At 46.7% G+C, this 21,910-nt stretch overlaps 1 protein-coding gene and 1 long non-coding RNA gene across 4 annotated transcripts in view; one reads left to right on the top strand and one right to left on the bottom strand.

Annotated features, from left to right (window-relative positions):
• Window positions 1-2,013: 2,013 nt before the first annotated feature.
• Window positions 2,014-11,802, bottom strand: LOC131409521 (uncharacterized). 2 transcript variants are annotated; one of them, XR_009220951.1, is made up of 4 exons: window positions 11,626-11,802; window positions 3,128-3,239; window positions 2,831-2,892; window positions 2,014-2,092 (listed from the first exon to the last, which is right to left on the bottom strand). It is a non-coding gene; the product is annotated as an uncharacterized LOC131409521 (long non-coding RNA). The 2 variants fall into 2 exon arrangements; XR_009220950.1 differs by lacking the exon at window positions 2,014-2,092 and having other exon boundaries at window positions 2,774-2,892.
• SEL1L3 (SEL1L family member 3) overlaps window positions 10,938-21,910 on the top strand; it is a 97,923-nt gene continuing 86,950 nt past the window's right edge. For both annotated transcript variants that reach the window (XM_058546834.1, XM_058546833.1), the window contains exon 1: window positions 10,938-11,172. In XM_058546834.1, coding sequence (XP_058402817.1) covers window positions 11,008-11,172 — 165 coding nt within the window. In that variant the 5' untranslated portion in view covers window positions 10,938-11,007. The remainder of the gene's footprint in view (window positions 11,173-21,910) is intronic.

Here is a 21,910-nt window from a genome sequence, read left to right as displayed (position 1 = left end):
AGTAAATGTAATCGCTCATCATTTGGCATTTGACCTTTGTAATTTCATTTTATTTAATGTCATAATTGACGTTCTTGATTTGAAATACTTCCTAACTTTTATTTTTGTCTTGAAGGCAATATATTTTTTTAAATGTATCCCATTTGACTTTCTTATAGTAACATCCTCCCTCAAAATATACTTGATTTCTATAGAAATTCATACCTATATATGTGTCTGCCTGTCTATCTATCTATTATCATGTATCTATATAAACAAAAACTGCTTCCTCTGGAAGGTGCTAGGACAGATCACCATAGCATTAGCCCCCAGCAGAGGTCTTTCGCTATATGGCCTCTGGGGAGTATCACATGGCATTGCCCCTTCAAAGTGAGACATCTATTTGTCACTCACCAATGCACTCAGCCTTTTATGGAGTAATTTTGCTGCCTCTCCACTTCACTCAGATTCGAGAGAGTTAATTATTTAATATGTTTGCAAAGCACATTGGGTTCCCTAGAGGAAGTGTGCCACATAAATATATAAAAATGAATAATTAATTACAGTTTAAGCAGATTACTTGGTGAGTTCTTCCTTAACTGCCCCATTTTTCTAATGAGGTGTTTTGAAGCTACAATCTAGTTTTGGTTTCTTGCCCTTCCTCCTTTCTGGTGCCTTCTCCTTCTTCCTCATCTTCGTTTCCTTCTGTTTAATTCTTTTTCCCTTCTGTCAGTTCTATCGCTGCCTACCATATTGTGGGCACTCAGTCAATCACAATGATTTAGCGCCAGATCTATAGGTAAAAGCCTTCATTAACTTCAACAGCCGTCATAAACTCCTCAGAACTCTAGGGTGAGATTAATAATTAGATCATGGTTCTAATGCGCTGTGAAAATGCGAAGCCAGGCTCATGAAATGCTGAGCACGGCTTGGTGATCAGTGGTTGAGAAAATCCTTGTCTACTGACCCTTTTTCCTTGATCTGTTTCAAGTAAAACAAGAGATCCCTGATACTCTAAAAATTAATATAAATCAAATCCAATCCCTCCGACAACCTGACTCCTCTCCCGGGCTAGAACAAAACAAGGAAATTGCAATCGAAAAGCACAGTTTGGAGCTTCGTTGGATTCTCTTTGAGGGAACAGCGGACTAATTTAGATCCAGTCTGAAGGAGCGACATAATTGCTTATTGAATGTTGACGTCCAAATCCTAGTTATTCCTTTACCAGAGATTAGAGGAATTAGGGAACAGTTCACGTCCATCCTGCTAAACCTGACCCAGTTTATTTACACTGTAATCTTACTTCAGAGCATGAGAGGTGAAATGAGCTGCTCTTATCAATTAATAGCTGAAGAAAAATTTAGATTTCAAGTTCAACGTAAGAGCTATTTATTCCAAAGCACTACAGAAATGAAGAGGCACTCCCGGTTATGCTGGGGGAGAGGAGGAGGGGGATGGGGAAAATCCTGAAGAGAATTTTGTTCTTTCCCTCTTAAGAGTTTGAATTACTGTGCCAATCTTGGATTTTCCAGTGACCTGTGTTAAAGCCCTGGGGCTAAAGCAGACCTATAATGGATCTATTTCTGAACTGTTCAGCAGTATTGGAGTTTAGAACAGCAATAGTGGTACATGCATCTAATGAGGCCAGTGCTTCCTTCTGAATCCGGGAGAGCATTGGTCACAGCCCTGCATGGCCTCGCAAAGGACAGAGGAGAACAAGGTCTTCCTCGGCCCACTTCCAGAATTCTCCAAGGTAGCCAGGCCTTTCCTGAGCAGACAGAGAAGTTGCTTCAGGGGTACGAGATAAAGGGTCAGCAGAGGACTCTGCCCTTGCCCCCAGATCTCCCTGCCAACCCCACCCCAGTCCCACATTCCACTATCAGAAATTCACTTCTCTGGGTTAAGGCATTGTTCCACATTCAAATACCTCTGGGAAGTATAACACATTCTCTTTACTAGTCATTAATAATTTAGTGTTTATTCGACAAACATTGTTGTTTGTTGAATTTATTCATAACATGAATTAATCAGAGTCCCGGAGTGACAAGACGTGTTGGAGTCCAACGGTGCCTTTCTACTGTAGCATGACCCCTCTGAACTTCAGCTGGCACACCTAGAAAAACAGGGGGATGGATCAGGACCCAAGTCGCTTCCAGTCCCAGCATTGTCTACCTCTAAGACAGCTGTGGGAGTGGGTACAAACCGGGCAGTGGTGATGGAGGGGGAGTGCCTGAGACACAACAGAATGAGCATGGAAATTCATCAGAAGGCTCGGGGTCTTTGATTTGCTTTGTATTAACATGTAGCCTTGGGTCTGGGTTCCAGAGCTCAGCACAGAGCCTGGAACACAGTAGGTACCCAATTACATTGGATTAAAAAGTATAGGAAAAAAGATAATACCTCTATATTAGTTTTCGAGGGCTGCTGGAACAAAGTGCCCAAAACTGGGTGGCTTGAAACAACAGAAATTTATTGTCTCACAGTTCTAGAAGGTAAAAGTCTAAAATCAAGGCACTGGCAAAGCCATGCTCCCTCTGAAGCCTCCGGACAAGGAGCCATGCTCCCGTCCTTGCCTCTTCCAGTTTCTGGTAGCCCCAGGTATTCCTTGGCTCATGGCAGCAAAACTCCAATCTCTGCCTCCATCTTCACATGGCTGTCTTCCCTCTGTGTCTTCACCCTGTCATCCCTCTGGGCATGCCTATGTCGAAATTTCCATCTTCTTGTAAGGACAGCAATCATAGTGGATTAGGGCCCATTCTATGATCTTGTCTTAACTTGATTACATCTGTAAAGACTCTATTTTCAAATAAGGTCATAGTCACAGGGGTTAGGGCTGAGGACACCAACTTACCTTTTCAGAGGACACCATTCAATCCGTAACAACTTCCTCCACAGGATTGTTGAGACAATGAACTGAAACACAGATATGAAATGTCTTGATGATTGGAAAGTGTTTATGCAAATGTAGGATAAGGAACTCAGCTGGGATTTGAGCCTGGCCCTTTCTCCCAACCATTAGGCTATCCACAAAGTTTCAGCAGAAAGACTCTGAAGTCCAATTCAGGGATGTGAAGACAAATGAGGGGGAAGAGTATAGAAAAGTAGGTCAAGGGCACAAAAGACAATGTTCACTACCTTCACAGCTTACCTGGGCCTAGTTCAGGTCCCAAGTGAGTGAGGTGACCTCAAATACTCCATGCTAACCCAGACTTCCCAGAATGGGACCAGCAGGCAAGCGACATCTGTTCATCAAGGCCACACTGGAGAGAATAGAAATCACTCTTCAACACGAGTCTTATGTCTTTTATTATCGTAGACTTGGAAGGTCACTTAGTGAAGAAAAGCTTTAATAAGCACCAGTAAGGTGTTAAACATTGTGCTATTCAGAAGACAAATACAGTTCCTGACCTCCCAGGGCACGGGTTCTAAAAGACACAAGGACAGCCATGTATAGATTTTACATGTGTTTTTCCTTTCCCTTTTGGGGGGTTAGTACCAGGGAATTACTGCATTCTAGTTGATTAGGAACCACAAATCTAAATTTCAATTCTGGGCTGAATAGTAATTTTTCCTGAAGGTTTGAATAAATCATCCAATCTGCTTCAGTTTCAACTATTTTCAGCATTTCTATTTTAATCATTAATTTTGGCTGCTTAGGACCCCGGAGTCACCGAGCTGGTTTGTGACTTAATTTGGGATGTGAGTGAGGCAGGAGGCAGAAGATGCGGTGAGAACCGAACAGGAAAAAATGGGCTTGAGCTCCAGTCTGAAAGATTTGGGCCAAATGCAAGGGACATTATCTTGTTAGCGACAACTGCAATTTTTTTGTTTGCTCTAGCAAGGCAGACTATAGAACTTGCACAACTGTAATTCTGGTAAAGATAGGAGAGATTCTTAAGTACGGGAGATAGTTTAATTTTCATTCTGATTTGACTGCAAGGAGGTGACTCAGATGAACTATCCATTCAGGTAAATCATAACACCTCAAGACAATAAGAAGTGCATATAATCCATCCTGCTCCCCTTTTTGCTTTGAATGCCAGGAATCTCAAAGGTAACTATACTGTTGAGTTAAAATATTAATATTAGCCTGGGATATTGTTTCAGTTATCTATTGCTGTGAACAAATTACCCCCAAACTTAGTAGCTCAAAATAACAATTCATTTTTATCTTTCATGGTTCAGTGAGTTGACAGCACTCAGCTGGGAAGTTCTTGTTTGGGGACTTGCACACAGTTTCAGTCAGCTTGCGGCTGGGGTGGGAGTCATCGAAAGGTTCAGCTGAGGTAAATGTTCAAGATGGTTTGCTCAGTCACATGTCTGCCAGCTGGGCTGAGTCGGCCAGAACAGCTGGAGGCTAGCTGAGCCTCTCTCTCTCCCTCCACACAGCCAGCTCGGGCTTTCTCACGCCATGCTGGCCGTTGCAGCTCACATGTGGCAGCTGGCTTCCCTTAGATGGAAAATGGGGGAATACTACCTTCCAGGGTTACAATGAGAGATGTGGTTCATGGGTGGGGTCATGCTGCCACGGGTATTTATAAACCTTCCTCAATTTTTCACGGTCTTATAATGGATGTATCTTTCTCTGTGAGCCTTTTTTGGAGGTGGGCAAGTATGAAAAATACAATCATGCGCTGCATAACAACATTTCAGTCAGCAACGGACTGCACAGTACCATATAGCCTAGGTGTGGAGTAGGCTATCCCACCTAGGTTTGTGTATGTATACACTATGATGTTCGCACAACGACGAAATCGCCTAATGACTCGTTTCTCAGGATGTGTTCCCATCGTTAAGCGACGCGTGACTATACCCACAGTGCTTTACTCTTGTCTAGAGCTTGACAATTTACCATGCCCCCTCACCTATGCGACCTTACCTGGCCTTCAGAACACCACGTAAAGGGGCAGATCAGCGACTTTATCCCCATTTTTACAGATGTGGAGACTGAGGTTCGAGAAGGATTAGTGACCTCCCTAAGGTAGCACAGCTGGGAAGTGGTGGGCTAGGACCTGGACAGGTGTGCCTGATACGGCAATCTGTTCTCAGCACCTGGTGAGGTCCTGACAGAGACCCAAGTCTAGCACCCAGGTGTGACTCCTCCACATGCCGCACAGCACCTGCCTGCCTCTCCATCACCCCCAGTCACAGCGAGAGTTTAGTGCAGGGGTGTGAGCATGAGTCTTGGAGCGAAACTGCCAGAATCCGAACCGGCTCTGTCACTTCCGGGCCGTGTTCCTGGGATCTTTCAAGCGACTCAGTTTCTTCATCTGAAAAATGAGACTGATGCTGCTAAAATGATGCTGCTGATGTCATGAGGGGTAAACGAATTAATGCATCAAAGAAATACTTGATGAGAACTTTAAAAAGAAATCTCTCCAGAAAAGCTGTGAAGATCAGTAGCTATCAAGAGGACCCTGGTCTAGCTTCCCCTTCTCTATGCCTTTCTTGATTTATAAGGACCTTACCAAGCGTCCACACAAGTACAGCTGATCTGGATGTTTCATTTTACTTGATATCGTATATTACTGGTGGACTAAAAGCCCTAAGTCGATGTTAATGCCTGCCTGCGGCTCACAATTTCAGCTGCAGGATGCAGTTATGAAATATTGTCAGGACTTGGAGACACAACCCGTCTTCCCCAAGCTCTCACATGCACTCGTACTCTCTCTTCAATTATTTACACTGACATTCCCTCCCTCAGTGCCCGGGCGCTCTCTCCTCTCACTCTGTGTCCCAAGTGGATCCGCACATTCACACCCAACTTCTCTCCACTCCGCTCCTTCTCCACACACATTCTCACCACGCTCACCCAAAGATATCCTTCCACCTGCAGACACATGGTCCTTGACCTTCTGCGTCCCAGGGCGCCCTCCTTCGTCAGACACTCAGCATACAGATATTTCTGTGCTCACGGAGCCTGAGATGCGGCCCCTCCCATCCCAGGTCCCGCAAGGATGGCAGGGGAAGTTTTTGCAGCCATGCCCAGGGGGGCAGGATGCAGACCTATGTATGAGTGAGGAGGCTCTGCACAGCGGCTGCACCTGCCCAGGGGTGTTCAGCTCACAGAGCTCTTCATCAGTGACCCCAGGGGGCCAGAGAGTGGATTTCCCTGCTGCCCACCCAGACACTGCAGGAATAGCCTGCCTGTGATCCAGAGAGCTTATGACAGCTGCTGCTTAAGGGGGCAAGGGCTCCTGACTCGGGAGGAGGCTTGGCTAAGGGGAGCTGCCTGCTTTTTCCTGGCTCAGGGTTGGGGGAGAATCGAGCTGAATATGCACCTATTCAGAAGGGCAAAGAGCCAAAAATAACTAGGAGCAACAGCATTTCATCTGACAGGCCCAGAAATAGAGCTCGTTTCGGAGCATGCCAGGGCTACAGACAGAGTGATTCCGAGACCTTCAGCATTCCCATGGAAATATATGGAAAAACTCCCAGGTTACACAAGCATTTCCATCCCCTCTTCACTACTGCTTCTCAAAGCCAGGGTTCTGTGGCCCACAGGAAGAGAGTCTGCAGAGACAGAGACTTGAGGCTCAAAAGAGAAGGTCTGGGGACCAGCACACGGGCATGGTATCTGGTGGAATGTCCTAAGGAAGGAAGAAATAGGAAGTAATTGGTCAATATGGAGAATGTGAAACAGAGAGAACAGAGTCAGGAAATGGAATGAGGGAAAGAGAAGCTTAGGCGTCATGAGAAAAATGGAGGTACTGAACATTAATGATGGCACACGTGCAGGATTTAGATAGATCCTGAATGTCATCCTTGGCAGAAAAAAAAAGCCATGGTTTTTCAATCAGGATGGTATGTTGCCTGACAGCCCTCTTCTCTTCTATTTTTGTTTTCTTCTCTTCTATTTTGATGTAAAAGGCACATGTCACAGTTCATTTGTCTTTATTCCGAATATCTGAAATTGCAGAAAGGGAGGAGGGGTTGGGAGAGGGGAGAAGGCTACAGGATTCCAGAGACCCTGATGGTGGAAAGGCTGTGTCTAATAGGAAGAAGATGGAGGAGATAACAAAGAATGAAAAGGGAAAGAAGGAAGGAAGATAAGAAGGGAGGAAGACAGGAAGGGAGGATAGAAGGAAAAACAGAAAAGAAAGATGATGGAGGCAATTTTATTTAGTGACTATGTCTGAGAATTTTCTGTACAAGGCATGGGGGGAGCACATAGAGCTGATTAAGAAACAATCCCTGCTCTCAAGGAGCTTACAGTCTACCCGAGGAGGAGAACAGGGCAACAAACCAACTACCGTATATAAAGCAGCATTAGCCCGTTGCTACGTGGGGCTCCAGGCCATGCCTGGTGGGGACAGAGAGAAAAGACCAACTGAGTTTTGACCTGAGGTCATGAGGGAAGGTCCCTAGAGCGGGCGGCATTTGCCTGGTCCCCAGCAGTTTATATAGGAGGGGAGTGGTTAGAAGGAGCATTCCTCACTCCCAGAGTGCCGCCTCCACCCACCTCTTGTAACCCAGAGCTCAGTCGTCTCTGTAGGGGCAGACCTCTTTACCCTACACACCCTTCGTCCCTGGAAACGTGGTTTCCAGTGCCCCAGTAGGGATGGTGCCAGTCTGAAGGTACATTTCTACTGGGCCACAGCAAAAGAGACACAGAAAAATTGGGAGTTTTTCACGAGCAAATTACATTCAGTTTAAAGGACTGTGTTTCATTATAATGTTATGTCCCCCCTTAATTTTCACTGGTAGAAATGCTGTGTCTTTTTAACAAAATAATGTTGACAAAAGATAGTATATAGGGGGTTTTTTGGTTTGCTCTAAATATTTTTACTTGGCAAGTTAATAGTTGGCCAACTGCGTGGGTCCTTGAGATTTTACTCATCTTAAAATCATTTCAGAGTCGGAGATGTCATCTGTGGCCATCGAGGCAGCAGGTTCAGTGAGATTCTGCCTTTCTCCAGTCTCTTCCCCTCAGGCCTCTGGATGCTGCTCCCGCTGGAGCCTCAATGAGGATGAGTCCACCATCCTCCCTGGAACCCTGCTGCCTTTGTCCTTTTCGGTGTCGAGGTGTGGAGTTGTTCTCCTCTCACTGTCTCCTTAGAGGGGAATGTGATAAACCGACTCACGCTAAAGCAGTAATGAGTGATACCAGATTAATACGGTCCCCGGGGGCCTTCACATTTTATTGGAGTATTAAAACTTAATTCAAACCAATGAATTATAATGGCGGAATTTTAAGCCCTTCCACAGGGCAAGGGGAAAGAACGATATTTTTAAATAAAGGCCCTTCTGCTGAAATCAGACCACACCTTTCAAATCACTGACACAAACGGCTGGAGAGGAGAGGGGGCAATAACTGAGTCTGTCTTCTGGATCAAAATGTCACACTCCACTATGAACAGACATCCTGACCTTCTCTTTCTCTGCCCCTCTCCGATAGAGAATTAATCAGTCAGTCCTGCCACCCCCTGCCCCGGGCCGCAGAGCAACCGGAACGTTCCTTGTAGAGAACTAAATTGCGTTTTGGCGTTTTCTGCAAGCTTGCTGCTCCACGCTGAACCGATGGTCCTGCCCACCTCTGGATTCCCAGGGCCTCGGGTGGCGCCTGATGGACAGCAGGAGGGCAAGAGAAGATGAATAAGTGAGATACTGGATATACTAGGTTAAAAATAGCCCAGTCTCCTGTGGGGTGCCCCCACACTGACTATAGTTAGGTAAATTCAAACCCTTAAAGTTCACAAGGCTCTGAAAACGCCAATTGCATGAATCCTGATTACAAACCACCTGAGGGAACCATTTGGTTCCCTAAGACCAGCTGAGTCTGTGTGCAATGAAGCAGAGAAACTCTGGCGACAGGCTCAGGAAGACAGGCGGGAAACCCCAGAAATATTGTGAAGCCCCATTCTCCAGAACTGGCCAAAAATTTTCCTCCGACGTACATTAGAGAAGTATAGTCTGTACTTTGACCTGACAGAAAAAATATGGACATGATCTGGGATAAAGTCACCAAATCTTTGATCCCCTTGGGTACTTGATAGAATAAATGGTTTTCCACCTCACGCAGGAGAATTTTAAGTGCTTTGGGTCTGTGGAAGTGGGACAGGATGGTGGTGACATCTGTCAAACAAAGAAACCTTCAAATGCTTTAATGTGGTAGCTGCTGGATGAGAGAGGAGCAGAAGTGACCCTCTCCTATAAGCCGGTGGTTCTGGAAATGGGGTCTTTGCACCAGCAGCATCTGCCATCAGCTGGGAGCTTGTTAGAAGGGCGGCTTCTCAAGTCCCACCCAGGACTGATCAAATAGGAAATTTCAGCAGGGTTGTCCAGCTATGTGTGTTTTAACAAGCCCTCCCGTGATTCCAATCCGGGCTGAATTCTGAGAACCACTGACATAAGGCATTACCTTGCAGTGAGTGACTCGGGGCCAAGAGCCTGACCCAGGGGCACAGCCATCAAGTGACCTAAAAAAAGTAAGGGATGACTCAGCTGAGGAGCTGAGTGTGGCCAGGTCTGTCCTGAGAGGCTGCGGGCATACCCACGCACAGGGGATTGCAAAGCTGGTCTAACCCAACCCTGGGCCTGCCATCTTAACCCCCAGCTTCTCCCGATGCCTGTCGTGACTTGACCACTGTGGTGGCACCTCCGCAGGGAAAGGGCTGTGTCCTCTCAGATTCCCAATCTATTATTAGTTCCAATCCGCACAAATCCAACAGTGCCAGAGGGAAGCTTTTGCGAACTTTGGAAGACGGGTTAACTGTTTCAGAGCAGCAGCCGCGGGCCCAAGCGTTTGTCTGAGCCGCGAGACACAGCCATTCGCTTCCCAGAGCGCCAGGGCGGGCCGCGAGCGGGGTCCCGCCGTCTGGCCGCGCCCCTCGGCCTGGCGGCAGAACCCGGCTGGGCGAGCAGCCAGTCCCAACCTGCGTCCCTAAAGCCGAGGATGTGCCTGGATTTTTTAAAAAAGCTTTTTGTGCACTTCAAGAGCATCAGTCCTTTCATTTGAGGCTTGAGTACAATTGCACTGGCCTAATTAATTCATTTTCTTTTCGGTCCAAAGCGGAAGCGGGGGCACAAAGATGCAAATCAAATACAAACCCGCTTTGGGCGCCGATACTCTGGACAATTAAAACAAAGAGCGCGGCGGCGGCGGCACCGCACAAAACCCTCGGGAAACATCCAGAACGCGCTGTGAAACAGCCAGCAGGGTGGGGCGCAACCCGGGCTAAAAATGTGTCAGCAGGGAGGCGGCCCCACCTCTGCAGGTGGACAGGTGGAGGTTGGCAGGGGTCAAAATCCATCCTTCAGGACTGGAAGCTGGGCCGCTGAGTGGCGCGACTCCAGGGGGCACAGTCGCCCTGCACCCAGCGGGAATGGCGCCTTCGCCCAAAAAGCAACCAAACAGAAACCCATTGCACCGGCGCGAACTGGGCTGCGCGACCCGGAGAAGGAGTGGGTGGGAGAGGGAGAATGCGGAAGGCAGGAACAGAAGGAGAAGGGGAGGGAGAGGAGGGAGAAAAAGGACAGGGAGAAAAGGGAGAAAGTGAAAAAAAAGAGGGGGTTAGGAAGAGAGGGGTAAGAGAGGAGAAGAGGAGAGAAGGGAAAAGGGAAACGGAGGGAGAGGAGGGGATCGCTGAGAGGACAAGCGCGGAAGGGGGCGGGGGAGGAAAGGAACGAAAAGGAAAGGGGGGGGTCGGGCCAGGAGCGGAGCGAACCGGGCGAGGGGCGGCGGCGGGGGGGCGGGACCCGGGTCGCTCCCCACCTGCGTGGGCGCCGGCGGCCCCCAGGGCTGGAAGCTGGGGGCCGGCGGGAGCAGCCGGAGGCGGGCTGGCCAGGGAGGCAGAGGGGAGGGAGGGGACGGGGACTGGGAAGCGGGGAGGAGCTGGCGCTCGGCTGGGGCTGCGGGGGCGGCGACGGCGAGAGCGGCAGTGGTGGCGGCGGCGGGTCCGGCGGCGGCAGGTGGCCCCGCGCGCGGCGGCCGGCCCGGCCGGGGGCGGGCGGGAAGGTGGCGCCTCGGGCGGGGGCCGGTCCCTGCACCAGGTGACCTGTTCCGGCCCGTATCCGGGCGGCCTCGCCATGCAGCGGCGCGGCGCGGGGCTCGGGTGGCCGCGGCAGCAGCAGCGACAACCCCCGCCGGCCGCGGTCGGCGTCCGGGCCGCAGCCATGGCCCCCCCGAGCGGCAGCGTCCCCCCGGGCCTCGGCGGCCGCCCTGCCTGCGCGCTCTTCCTGCTCTGCTACCTGGTGAGCGCCGGACCCTGCTCGGGTCCTCCCCTCCGCGCGGGGCCCGGGGACGCGGGTGTGGGCGGCCGGGGACCTCCGCCACGCGGGGCGGGTGCGGCGCTGCTAGTTTTCTCGCTTCCTCGCCGCTGCGCCCCGGGCGCGCGCGGCGCCTGGGATGGGTACCCGGGTCGCCGAGAGGGGTGCGTGGACCGGACTTGCGGCGCTGCGCTCTCGCTGGTGACCATTCCTCTCCCTCCCAGACTTGCTCCAGACCCTGGTCGGGTTCCCCTCGAGACTCCGTGCTGTCCCCCACTCCACCTGGGAGCCTCGCTACCCCGCGTTCCCTCCCCACCCCGCCGCGCACGGCTCTCCAGCCCCCTCCCTACCCGTCCTGGGCTTCCCTCACAATCTTCTCGCAGCTCCTTTCCTTCCCGTGCCCAACTTCGCCTCTTTCTCGCCGCGAATGCCACCCACCTCGACCCTCCTTTTAGTTTCCACCGAGTCCTCATGGCCCGGACTGTTTTCTGCCAAGGCGCCGGGCGATGAACCTCGCATTTCCAGCGCTCTTCAACTCCTCCGTGGTTACTCCAGCCAAGTTGCGGACGCTGGAAAGAAATCTAGTTCTTTATAACACGCTTACCACCAGAGTGGTGACTTTAGCTGCGTCTTGAACATTGTCATTTCAGAGAATACGTTTGGCTTATGCATGTCGGTTTACAATTTGCACACTTCTTGGCTTCCGTTTTAGTCGTCAACTAAATGGCAGTAACCTATTTTTCAAAACCAACTCTTTTGAAATACCAGAGTAATTTAGACTCTCAGAACAAGGTGGGGAAATATTCCTCAGTTCCTTTGATGGCTTGCTTTCTTCTGCTTTGAATTCTCCTGAATAATAGTAAATTTACAGAAGGCGACACCCTTCGTGTGCAGGCTAAGGTATGTTCCAGGATCCTGCAGAAACCTTGGGTTATCTCGCCATATATTACTGTAAATAAATGAATGGAAAATGCTGAATCATGAAACTGATGTAATAGGAAATTCACAAAATGCTAAAAAGAAAAAAAATTGAGCAGTATTATTGTCCAGAATTCTTTTCATTTATGTGGCATTGTCATTATTCAGAGTCTTTCTTCATCGAAGCTGAAAACTGCTTAGGAGACACTGGCAGGAATTAGAATTTGATTCCAGAGAAATTTACCACCCAGCCCAAGTTTCTTTTGATGCTCTTTACTTCTTGGATGTTTCATTTCTTGAAACACAGGAGTGTAAAAATGCAAATTGTATTTCTGCTTTTGCATCTACCTGTTGAGCAATCTATGCTTTTGCTCATATTTTAAAATTAGCCACTACCAAATTTTGTGGTTGAATTTACTTCATATTTTCATAAGAAGTTGTCAGTTAACATGAATGATTTCTTTTTAACCAAGAGATATTATTATTTAATATTTATGCCACAGGGTTACAGCACACAGGCTCATAAATAAAACTGCCTTAGCAAATGACAGGGTTTCAGTTTATTTTTTTTATTTTATTTTATTTATTTTTATTTATTTATTTTTCCCCCCAAAGCCCCAGTAGATAGTTGTGTGTCACAGCTGCACATCCTTCTAGTTGCTGTATGTGGGACGCGGCCTCAGCATGGCTGGAGAAGCAGCGCGTCGGTGCGAGCCCGGGATCCGAACCTGGGTCGCCAGCAGTGGAGCGCGCTCACTTAACCGCTAAGCCATGGGGCCAGCCAGGGTTTCAGTTTAAATAGATGATCCCCTTCCACAAGGCACTGGTTTACCCACAGAGGCAGAAATTATGTAGCAGAGCAGAGTGTGAAACATTAATTTACAGGTGGCCTGGAAAGTTCCACATGGAAATCTCAAGACCTTGCAAGGAGAGACCACTTTTTGACAGTTCCAAGAAATCACAGTCACGAAAGCCAAGCCTAAAGGCCTAGTGGTCTGTGGGAACAGAGACAGATGATGGAGTGAGTGTAAAAGTTCTGTGTGGACCAAGTGGAATTTAAGAGATCACAGAGAGGGGGACAGTGATGCTCTGGGTAGACCAGAGTGAGACAGTGAAGTGGGGAGGTAGGGGTCTGAAAAGATTATAGAAAATACTGTAATGTGGAAAATAACGAGAGCGTGTATGAATGTCTTGGCAGACAGGGCAGGAATGGATTGGGAACTCTTTTGGAGAGGAAATGTCAGTGCTTCTTGACTATGTGTTCTTCCTTCAGATGAGCTTCAGAGAGGCCCCTGTAAAGGAAAGACTTTGATAAACAAGAAGGCTGTTTTGCAACTGAGTGAGAAGGTTTTGCCAAACCCAAGAAAGCTAAAGTGAGGCTGGGAAGGTGGGCTGTGCCTTTTGCTCTAAAGGTCTAGCCATTTGCTAGGGATTTTGTTCTAGAGGGATGTGCTACCTGAGATCCTGCTGAAAGGTAAGGTTTCTTGACCTTGGAGAAGTTCAGTGTGCAAAGTGGGGAAAATGTAAACATCTGCATGAAACATATGACAAACATGAGACAACTGAGAAAAAATGCACAATTGTGTGCATTCTGCTCATCAAGGACTACTTCCTAGAGGAGGTGATTGGTAAGGGAAGGAGGGTGGGCACTTGGAGGGTAGAGGTGGAGCCGAATAGTTAGGCAGGATCTCAGGAATATGTAGACTCTAGTGGGAGGAATCTATCCCATAATTTGAAAGCCTAAATAATATTAATAATAATGGTTTGCATTGTGCTAAGTCATTTATATGTATTATCCAATATTCATCTTCACAACAACCTTGTGAGATAGGAGCTATTGTGAGTCCCATTCAGATGAGGTAACTAAGGCTCAGACAGGTTAAGTAAGCTGCCCCGGGCCACACAGGTAGTCCGAGATTGAAACCCAAATCTGTCTACTTCCAGAGCCTCAGTTCTTAGCCATGCTAGCTTATTGCCTTCTGGATTTTGCTGCTTGTAACCCATTCCCCTCATGCGTAGATGTATGGGCCATTAGCAGAGCTCTCACAATTAGCAGCTACCGTGCAATTGGCCAGGATGTGAGGTCATATCTAAAGTAGCCTAAAATATACAAAGCAGGAAGCACAGGCCACAGAATAGAAGCAGGATGTTAAAGAGAAAAAAAAAAGGTAAAACCAAAAGATATATTTGCCATCTGCGATGGAGAGGTAAAGGATCGAATCTTGGTATGGTCCAGAGGCAGCTGGCAGAGGTTAGCACTTGAGTTTGTATGAATGTGTGTCCAAGTGCAGGGCCAGTGTGTCTTGGAATGCATTCCAAAGCCAAATTGTCCGTGATTTGGGAACTGATTCCCATTTTGTGTTATTCCCACCTATTTGCTTGTTCACAAGGGCTGGAGGTTGAGAATGGCTTTCTGAACAGATGTCTTTAAGCCCCTGCCCTCGTAGGAAGCATGCTCCCTGAGCCAGGGTCCGGAGGCGATGGGCCCCTGCCTTCTCCATTGGCTGGGACGGAGTAACCTTCAGGAGCAGCCCAAGAACAGTACTGTGACTGTAGCTAGGATACTGCCAAAGCATGAATAATTGTGACGAGGCCTGAAAGATAAGTCACGGAACGATGCCAGGCAGATTTCTGAAAAGATGATCCCTGGTTCCAGCAGCTGCCAGAAAATTCTGAGGTCACCAAAGGTCAAGATGCAGAAAGCCTTCTCAGAGAGGGTGAGGGCCTTGAAAGCAAGAGGTAACGAACTCGCTTCCCCTGAGGTCACTGGCGCTGAGTGGTGTGGTCCGCACAGGACTTGATCTGTCCAGTAGACCCCCTTGTCGTTCTCTTACCTCATTAACTCTTACCTTCCTCTGGACTTGGCTAGAACAGCCCGAGGCTGCTACAGCCCCATCTGTGACAATGGCACTTGTACAAGGCAGTTCTGTCCACTCCAAACTCTGGTCTCGAACGTATAATTTTTCTTAAATGAGAAAACAGATCTCACAATGGCAAGTATTGATGTCAGCTGTAGAGCTGAAATATTCCGAGTGGACATTTGTTCTTGTTAGACAACCAAAGGACAGAGAAATAAGAGGACATATGCTGCAGAGACGTATGTGGGGATTGTTAGCAGACAGTGGCTGCGACCCAGTTTTGTACCGAATTGTCCGTAAGTGGCCACACACCATTGGTTATCCTTCTAGCAGTATTCTTTAATTCTTTACTCTGTGTACCATAGGACCTAGTAAGATCAAAACAAGGTACAGAGACCCTCAATTATCCAGCTTGTGCAAGAGTAAGCGATTATGGGTATTTGAAATACAGAGATCATGCTCAAACTTCACATCAGCCAATAGCTTTCACATCCATCCTGATTGGAGCTCCTAAAATCTCCTAAGAGATGGTGTTTGCCTCTTGCCCTCTATTCCTTTTGGCTCAAGTGTAGGAGGCATGAATTGGCTGAAAGGAAGCAGCTGGAGGAAAGGTAGAAGAGAAGACATAGGAAGCCAGGCAGTTCACAGAGAAGATGGATGGACTCCAGGAGACCATAAATAGCCTCAAGTGAGTTCAGTTACCCTGTTTATTGACTCATCCCAATCCCCTGAGAAAGGACTCGAGGGGCAGGAGGGCCATGCAGCGTGTGAGGGATTGCTGAGGAGATTCTGCTTCGCTGGCTCTTATTTGTCTCCCATCCTCACCCAAGGAAAGGTTTCATCGAGCTGCGGCTCAGCGTGGTGTGTGTGTTTGTGGGTAAGATAATATCTGCCCTCCCCAGATGCAAGGCTACCTCATGGAATTTTAGCTGCCTCCCACTTTCAAGATGAGGGTGAGCAGAGTCCCAAGATACCCTCACCTGTAGCCAGAAAGTGGTGACAGGTGTAGAGGTAAGTGGGTGAGTTGAGGGCATCACTTTGGGTGTTTCTGGAAGGCAAGGGGCACACCACCATTGACTTTGGAGTCAGCTGTTATGGATTTGAATTTTGGTTCGGCTTTTTAGTAGCTGGTTGACCTTGGACAGGTTACTTACCGTCTGTGAATTGGTTCCGTTTCATCAGCTGGAATGTTGTGTCCCTTACAGGGCTGTTGCGAGGATTAGGTTTGAAGTAAAAAGTTCTGTGAAGTTCTTTGTGAGAGGATGAGGTTAGAAGTGAGTGAGAAGACTTACTACACCTGTCCCAATGCCCAGCGTACAGTAGGTACTCAATAAAATAAAACCAAAACAAACCTTGCTGACCACATGTGATTTGAGTTAGAAAGAAATAGCATATCGAATAGTATTAAATGGGAGAAGAGGATCCAACACAACTAGTAGTGTGATCATTATTATTCTCTAGCCAGCTCTCAGATTTGGGAAGGCGTACTGGTCGACTGGGAAATGTTTCCCAAGGCACATCTTGATTTTGAAGTCCATGTTGACATCTTCGCCCATTCTGCTTAATTGCTTGCTTTGTTGACATAAACAGAATTTTTGCTTATTTCTAGTCAGCAGAAATTGGAAAAGTAGGCCTTTTAAGCCAATACAGTTACCTTTTTGACCTATGGAAAGTTTGATCCAGCCAGCTGAGCGGAGAAAAAGCACTCATGAGCCAAGGTTTTCTTAGGCGACTAATGGGGCAGAATGGGCAAGAATGAGAAAGACAGTCAGTTATTGTTTGCATATGTGACATATCCACATACACGTGTAAGTGTAAATGAACTTCCCATAGCGAGACTTGAATGATTAAGACTTTCCTTAAATAACAAGTGGATCATACAGAGAAAAGAGCCACGTTTTCTCAGCTCTTTGGTACAAGGGAGGGTTGTTTGAATAGAGTTTCTTTCTGTTGATTTTGTTTAAGGGAATCAGATGCAATCATCCTAAAAGAAGTTTGGGCGGTATTGATAGATTTTTTTTTTCCATCAAGAAGATACATAAATTCATCTATTTCTCAATTCCCAGGCTGAAGTGAATGCATTTAGATCTCCAATTTGGGGTCTGTTATGATGAACACACATTGACTGACCCATTTCTTTCTTTTTTTAAAAAAATTACAATACATACACAATTACCCAAAGACAAAGGAGTCTATGTTTTGTGACAGTGTGTGACGTTGTCAGGTTTGACTCTGATTAGGGCTTACTTCTGGTATGAACAGATGTTTGGGGACTCAGGCATCTTTCAGAGCCCAGCTCCATTGTGTGCAGAGCAGATCAGTAGCTTCCCAAGTGAAGCATCTATGTGGCTGCCTAAATGGCATAATTTGAAGGGCACAGACATGCTCCCTACACCCAAGATATCTTGCTTACAGCTGCAGTACATTTGGGCTCTGCTTTTAAGGCATTATTTCCAACAGGGTGGCATAGAAATGCGGATATGTGACGCTACCACAGTATTTTTTCATTATCACATTGACGTGGATGAACTTGCTGGATGAATGGGAGTCCAACAGAGGGTAGAGGGATAGGAAATTTTAAAAATTTAATTTGTATTTTTGGTGCGGAGAATTGGAAAAGTTCTGGAATGTAGGGCTAATGCCTGAAAGGTCTGGAGGGACTGGATAGCTGGGAGAAGTTCACTCTAGGTGGGTGTCAGATCGTGACCTCACAGTCCCTCAGGTCAGCTCTGATGCCCAGGCACCCAGTGAGATGCCAGAGGCTCTTTGGAAGAGAAGTGGCAAGGGCCCCTCTCACAAAAGAACTTGTGAATGTCAGGAAAGGGTGATGGGGACTCAAGATTGGATCAAGCCCTTCGGTTTATATGCAGGTACCCCCAGGGTGTGGAGCAGTGACCTGGGATGGACCACCGAGGCACCTGGCAGAAATGCCCGTGCCCACCCAGTACTTTATTTCAACAAGAAACACTTAGCAAAATCGTACTGTGTGCCAAGCTGTATCTTAGAAGCAGAGACATAACAGTGAATAAGACATGGACTCTGACCTTATAGTTTCTTAACAAAGAAAGGTTTGGGTAATTTTTAGCTTATATTAATGCAACCTGGCATGTGGAAATACCTATGAAGGTTGGACACGTGTCATGCCTGTAGCTGGAACTCTTCAAGTTAATTGCCTTATTTTCCTGGCAGGAAACAGCTCGTAACCACACACATGACTTGAGCCAGGAAATCAGCTTCAGCTTAATCAATATTTAGAGTGTGATGTGTTGCTAATCGGTGTTGGTTTTGTACATAACAGAGGTGGCCACAACTCGTGGTGTAGCAGGTGCCCACTGGGTCTGTTCCAACCCACAAGATGCCAGTTTCCTATATTGCATAGGTGCCCAAAAGACTGAAGATGGTTAAGGCCTTCTTTAGGGATTTAGATCATACTCCTAAAGCTACATACGGTGATTTTGAGATCTCCTTGGGGCCAGCACACCCCCATCATATTAAGAAAACAGTGCTCCGTCCCTGAAGTTGCTCTTGTCTTGTACCCTAGCTGTCACTCATGCTCCTCCCCTTTCTCAAATAATCTTTCTCAATCCATGAAATTATATCTCTTTGCCCAGCCTGGCTCCAATTTCTTATCCTACTTAAACCTTTACTGAAAGAAACAATAGCAAGATGTCAACACCGCCACCAGGGAACTTTTGCAAAATAACAGATCAAGCCCCATCAACTACACATATATGAAATTATGCCTAATTGGGTTATTACTTTCATTTCTCCTATATGATAATTCCTTTAAAAAGCATATCTTCTGTCACTTGGTGTTCTTCAAAACTATCTAGAATAAAACTTTGATAATCTAGAACAATGGTCAGAAAACTGTCCCATGGGTCAATCCAGCCAGCTGCCAGTTTTTGTAAACAAAGTTGTACTGGACCACACGCATGCTCGCTCACTTACGAGTTGTCTATGGCTGTTTTCTCGATACCACGGCAGAGTTGAGTTGTTGTGATGGACATCGAGTGGCCTAAAAACCTAGAATATTTACCATATGGTCCTTTACCACATGGTCAGGAAAAGTCTGCTGACCTCAAATCTAGAATAGCACCATCCAGTAGAAATATGATGTGAGCCACAAAAGCGAGTCACATGTGTAATTTCAAACCTTCTAGTAGTCACATTAAAAAAGTGAACACAAACAGGAAATTAATTTCAGTAATATATTTAATTGACTGTATCCTAATATTATCACTTCAACATGTAATCCTCTAAAAATTATTAATGGGATCGTTTACCTCCTTTTTTTATATTTAATCTTTGAAATCCAGTATCTATTTTACATTTACAGCACCTCTTAATTTGGACCAGCCATATGGTGAGTGTTTAATGTGACTTGTGGCCACCACATGAGACAGCATACATCTAGAACCTATAGATTTTGGATTGCTTTTGTTTCATTTGAGACTTTGAAGCAGATGAAAATAAAATAATCTTCATACGAGTATATGGAGATTTCCTTTAAAACAGAATTTCAAGAGAGAGTACATGTCAGGTGTCCAGTACCTTCTTCATTCTCATCTGTCATCACCAGTGATGAGCCTGAGGTCTGGAAAGTCATGGATCATCAAGCAAAACTGAAACCATGTGCAGCACGCTGTGCTTATTAGCATGGAAAAGTGGGCTGGTGCATTTTTAGCAATAAGATGTAAAATAATGAACATGATTATTATTAATTGTAGTTTGTGGTGAAATACAGTGAAATCAAATAGCTTTTCCCTCTGCATTCTATTTAAAAGAGGTTTTCACTGGAGTTCCTAGCGTCAGCAATAAAAACATGATAAAATCAAAGTGGGAAGACTGGGCCTCAGTGAGGTTTTAAGGCACACACGTGAAGAATGAGGAAGAGGTGTCAAGTCATTCTTTGAAAAAGAACACAATGTGATATTTGGTATACCACAGCATGTCCTGGACTCTGCTCCCCATCGTCTCACTAAATAAGCAAATATCTCCTTCTGGTGGAGTTGAGGAAGGGCAGCACTGGGGGCATTTGGAATGAGGAGGGCTGGCCACCCATTGGCTGCTGTTCTGGTCCAGCTTCCATCAGCACCAGCCATCTCTGGCTTCGGCTGAACTCTGTTGTGTGCTTAACAGCTTGATTTCCATCCTGAGAAGGGGGCCACATCTTGGCACATCTCGCTGCATGAATAAACCACCGCTTGTGGACAGATGCCGGGTGTATCTCTATTCGTAGGAAAGCAGAATTCAGCGTGGAGCGGGCAGACAGCCGTGAAATGGCAACTCTTTAGTCTTGCTCTTGTGTCTATGGGGTGGGAGGGGGTGAAGAAAAGGAGCTGGGCTTCTGGACCTGCCTCTGCAAAGCCCCCAGCTGGGTAATGTCAGAGGACGTCACCTCTCTGTTGCCATCTCCTCTTCCGGAAAATGGGCTGGGCCGGCTTGTCACCAAGGGCTCATTCCCTCTAACGTTCTCTACTTCTAATTATAAGATTATTTTTATATGTGTTTCCCCCCTCTAATTTGGAAGTGTAAATGAGAACGTCAAACAATTAAACCTCTCCCTGCAGGGATGGACAGATTGGACTGTGCCCTGCTCGTGACACGTTGCTTCCCACGTGTCTCCCGTGACTAATCAAAAGGAATGGCCGGCCCTTCTCCTAATCTCCCTCTGCCATTGGGAGAAGCTACGTTTTCCATTTTCGTCTTTTAGGACTGTTGCTTTTCTCCCCTCCCCTCATTTTTTTTCCCCAATATTCATGTAGTAGAAAATTCAAAAGATGAGTAAGGATACACAGTACTGATCTCTCTTACCTTGTCTTCTGGTCCCCTCATCCTTCTCCATGCAAGCAACCAGTGCTGTGTGCATTCAAGCAAATATGTCTATATTTTTTCCTTTTTAAAATCCAAATGGTACTTTTGAACCTTGCTTTAAAAAACCCCAAAACTCAACCTTTGGAGATCATTTCATTATTTGTACATGAAGCTCTTCCTCATTTTAATAGCTGTGTAGTACTCCAGGAGGGATGTACTGTAATTTATTGAACCAGCCCTCTCTTGACGGACATTTAGGTTTTCCATCTTTCACTATTATACAAACAGTGCTGCAGTGAAAAGCTGTATATACATGATTTTGCATAAATTTGAGTGTATTTGTAGGATAAAACCCTAAAAGAGGAATTGTTGGGCCAGAGGGTGGGTGCCTTTATACTTTTCATAGATATTGCCCGATTGCCCTCCATAGAGATCACTCCTATCAGCAGTACATAAGAGGGCGTACTTGCCTATACTCTGGCCAGTACAACGTGTTATTGGGCTCTTTAGTCTCTGTGAATCTAATAGGTTAAAAATGGTATCTCAGTGTAGTTTCAATTTGCGTTTCTCTTACTATGAGTAAGAATTTGTAATGAACTATGTTGTTTGTTTGTTTTTCTTGATTGTCAGCTTTGTTTCTGATTGTCAGGGCTTTAAAATGGAAACACCATCCCCTTTTACAGAAAACTTCATTGATTCTTTACTGTCAGTGTAATACAAGTCCACATTCCTTGGGCTGGGATTCAGTGTCCTCCAGAGCCAGCACCCTGCCTTTCCTTTCAACCTCATATCCCCATGTCCTTCTGTGTCCTTACCCACTTCTGTTCTCTGCCCAAACCAAGCTGCTTGCTCATCCCCAAGTACACCTGCATTTCCCTGCCTTTTTGCACCTACGTAAGCTGTGCACACCACTTGCAGTGTCTTCCTTTTGCCTCTCTACCTAAAGAACTTCTCTTCATCCTTCAAAGCCCGACTGAAATGCCATTTCTTCCATAAAGCCTGTCCCAGACCCTGCAGTCAGAATTGCTCTCAGCTGGTGCTGTGCTCCCTTAGGACTTGTTTATAGTTTGACTGGAGCGCTGGCCGTGTTCTGCCCAGTGTCACTGTAATTTATAAACGGGATTCCGTGA

Source organism: Diceros bicornis, chromosome 8 (assembly GCF_020826845.1).
Source record: "Diceros bicornis minor isolate mBicDic1 chromosome 8, mDicBic1.mat.cur, whole genome shotgun sequence".
Taxonomy (NCBI): Eukaryota; Metazoa; Chordata; class Mammalia; order Perissodactyla; family Rhinocerotidae; genus Diceros; species Diceros bicornis.
The sequence above is the reverse complement of the archived record's forward strand: the minus strand, read 5'-3'. Positions and strand labels throughout refer to the sequence as shown.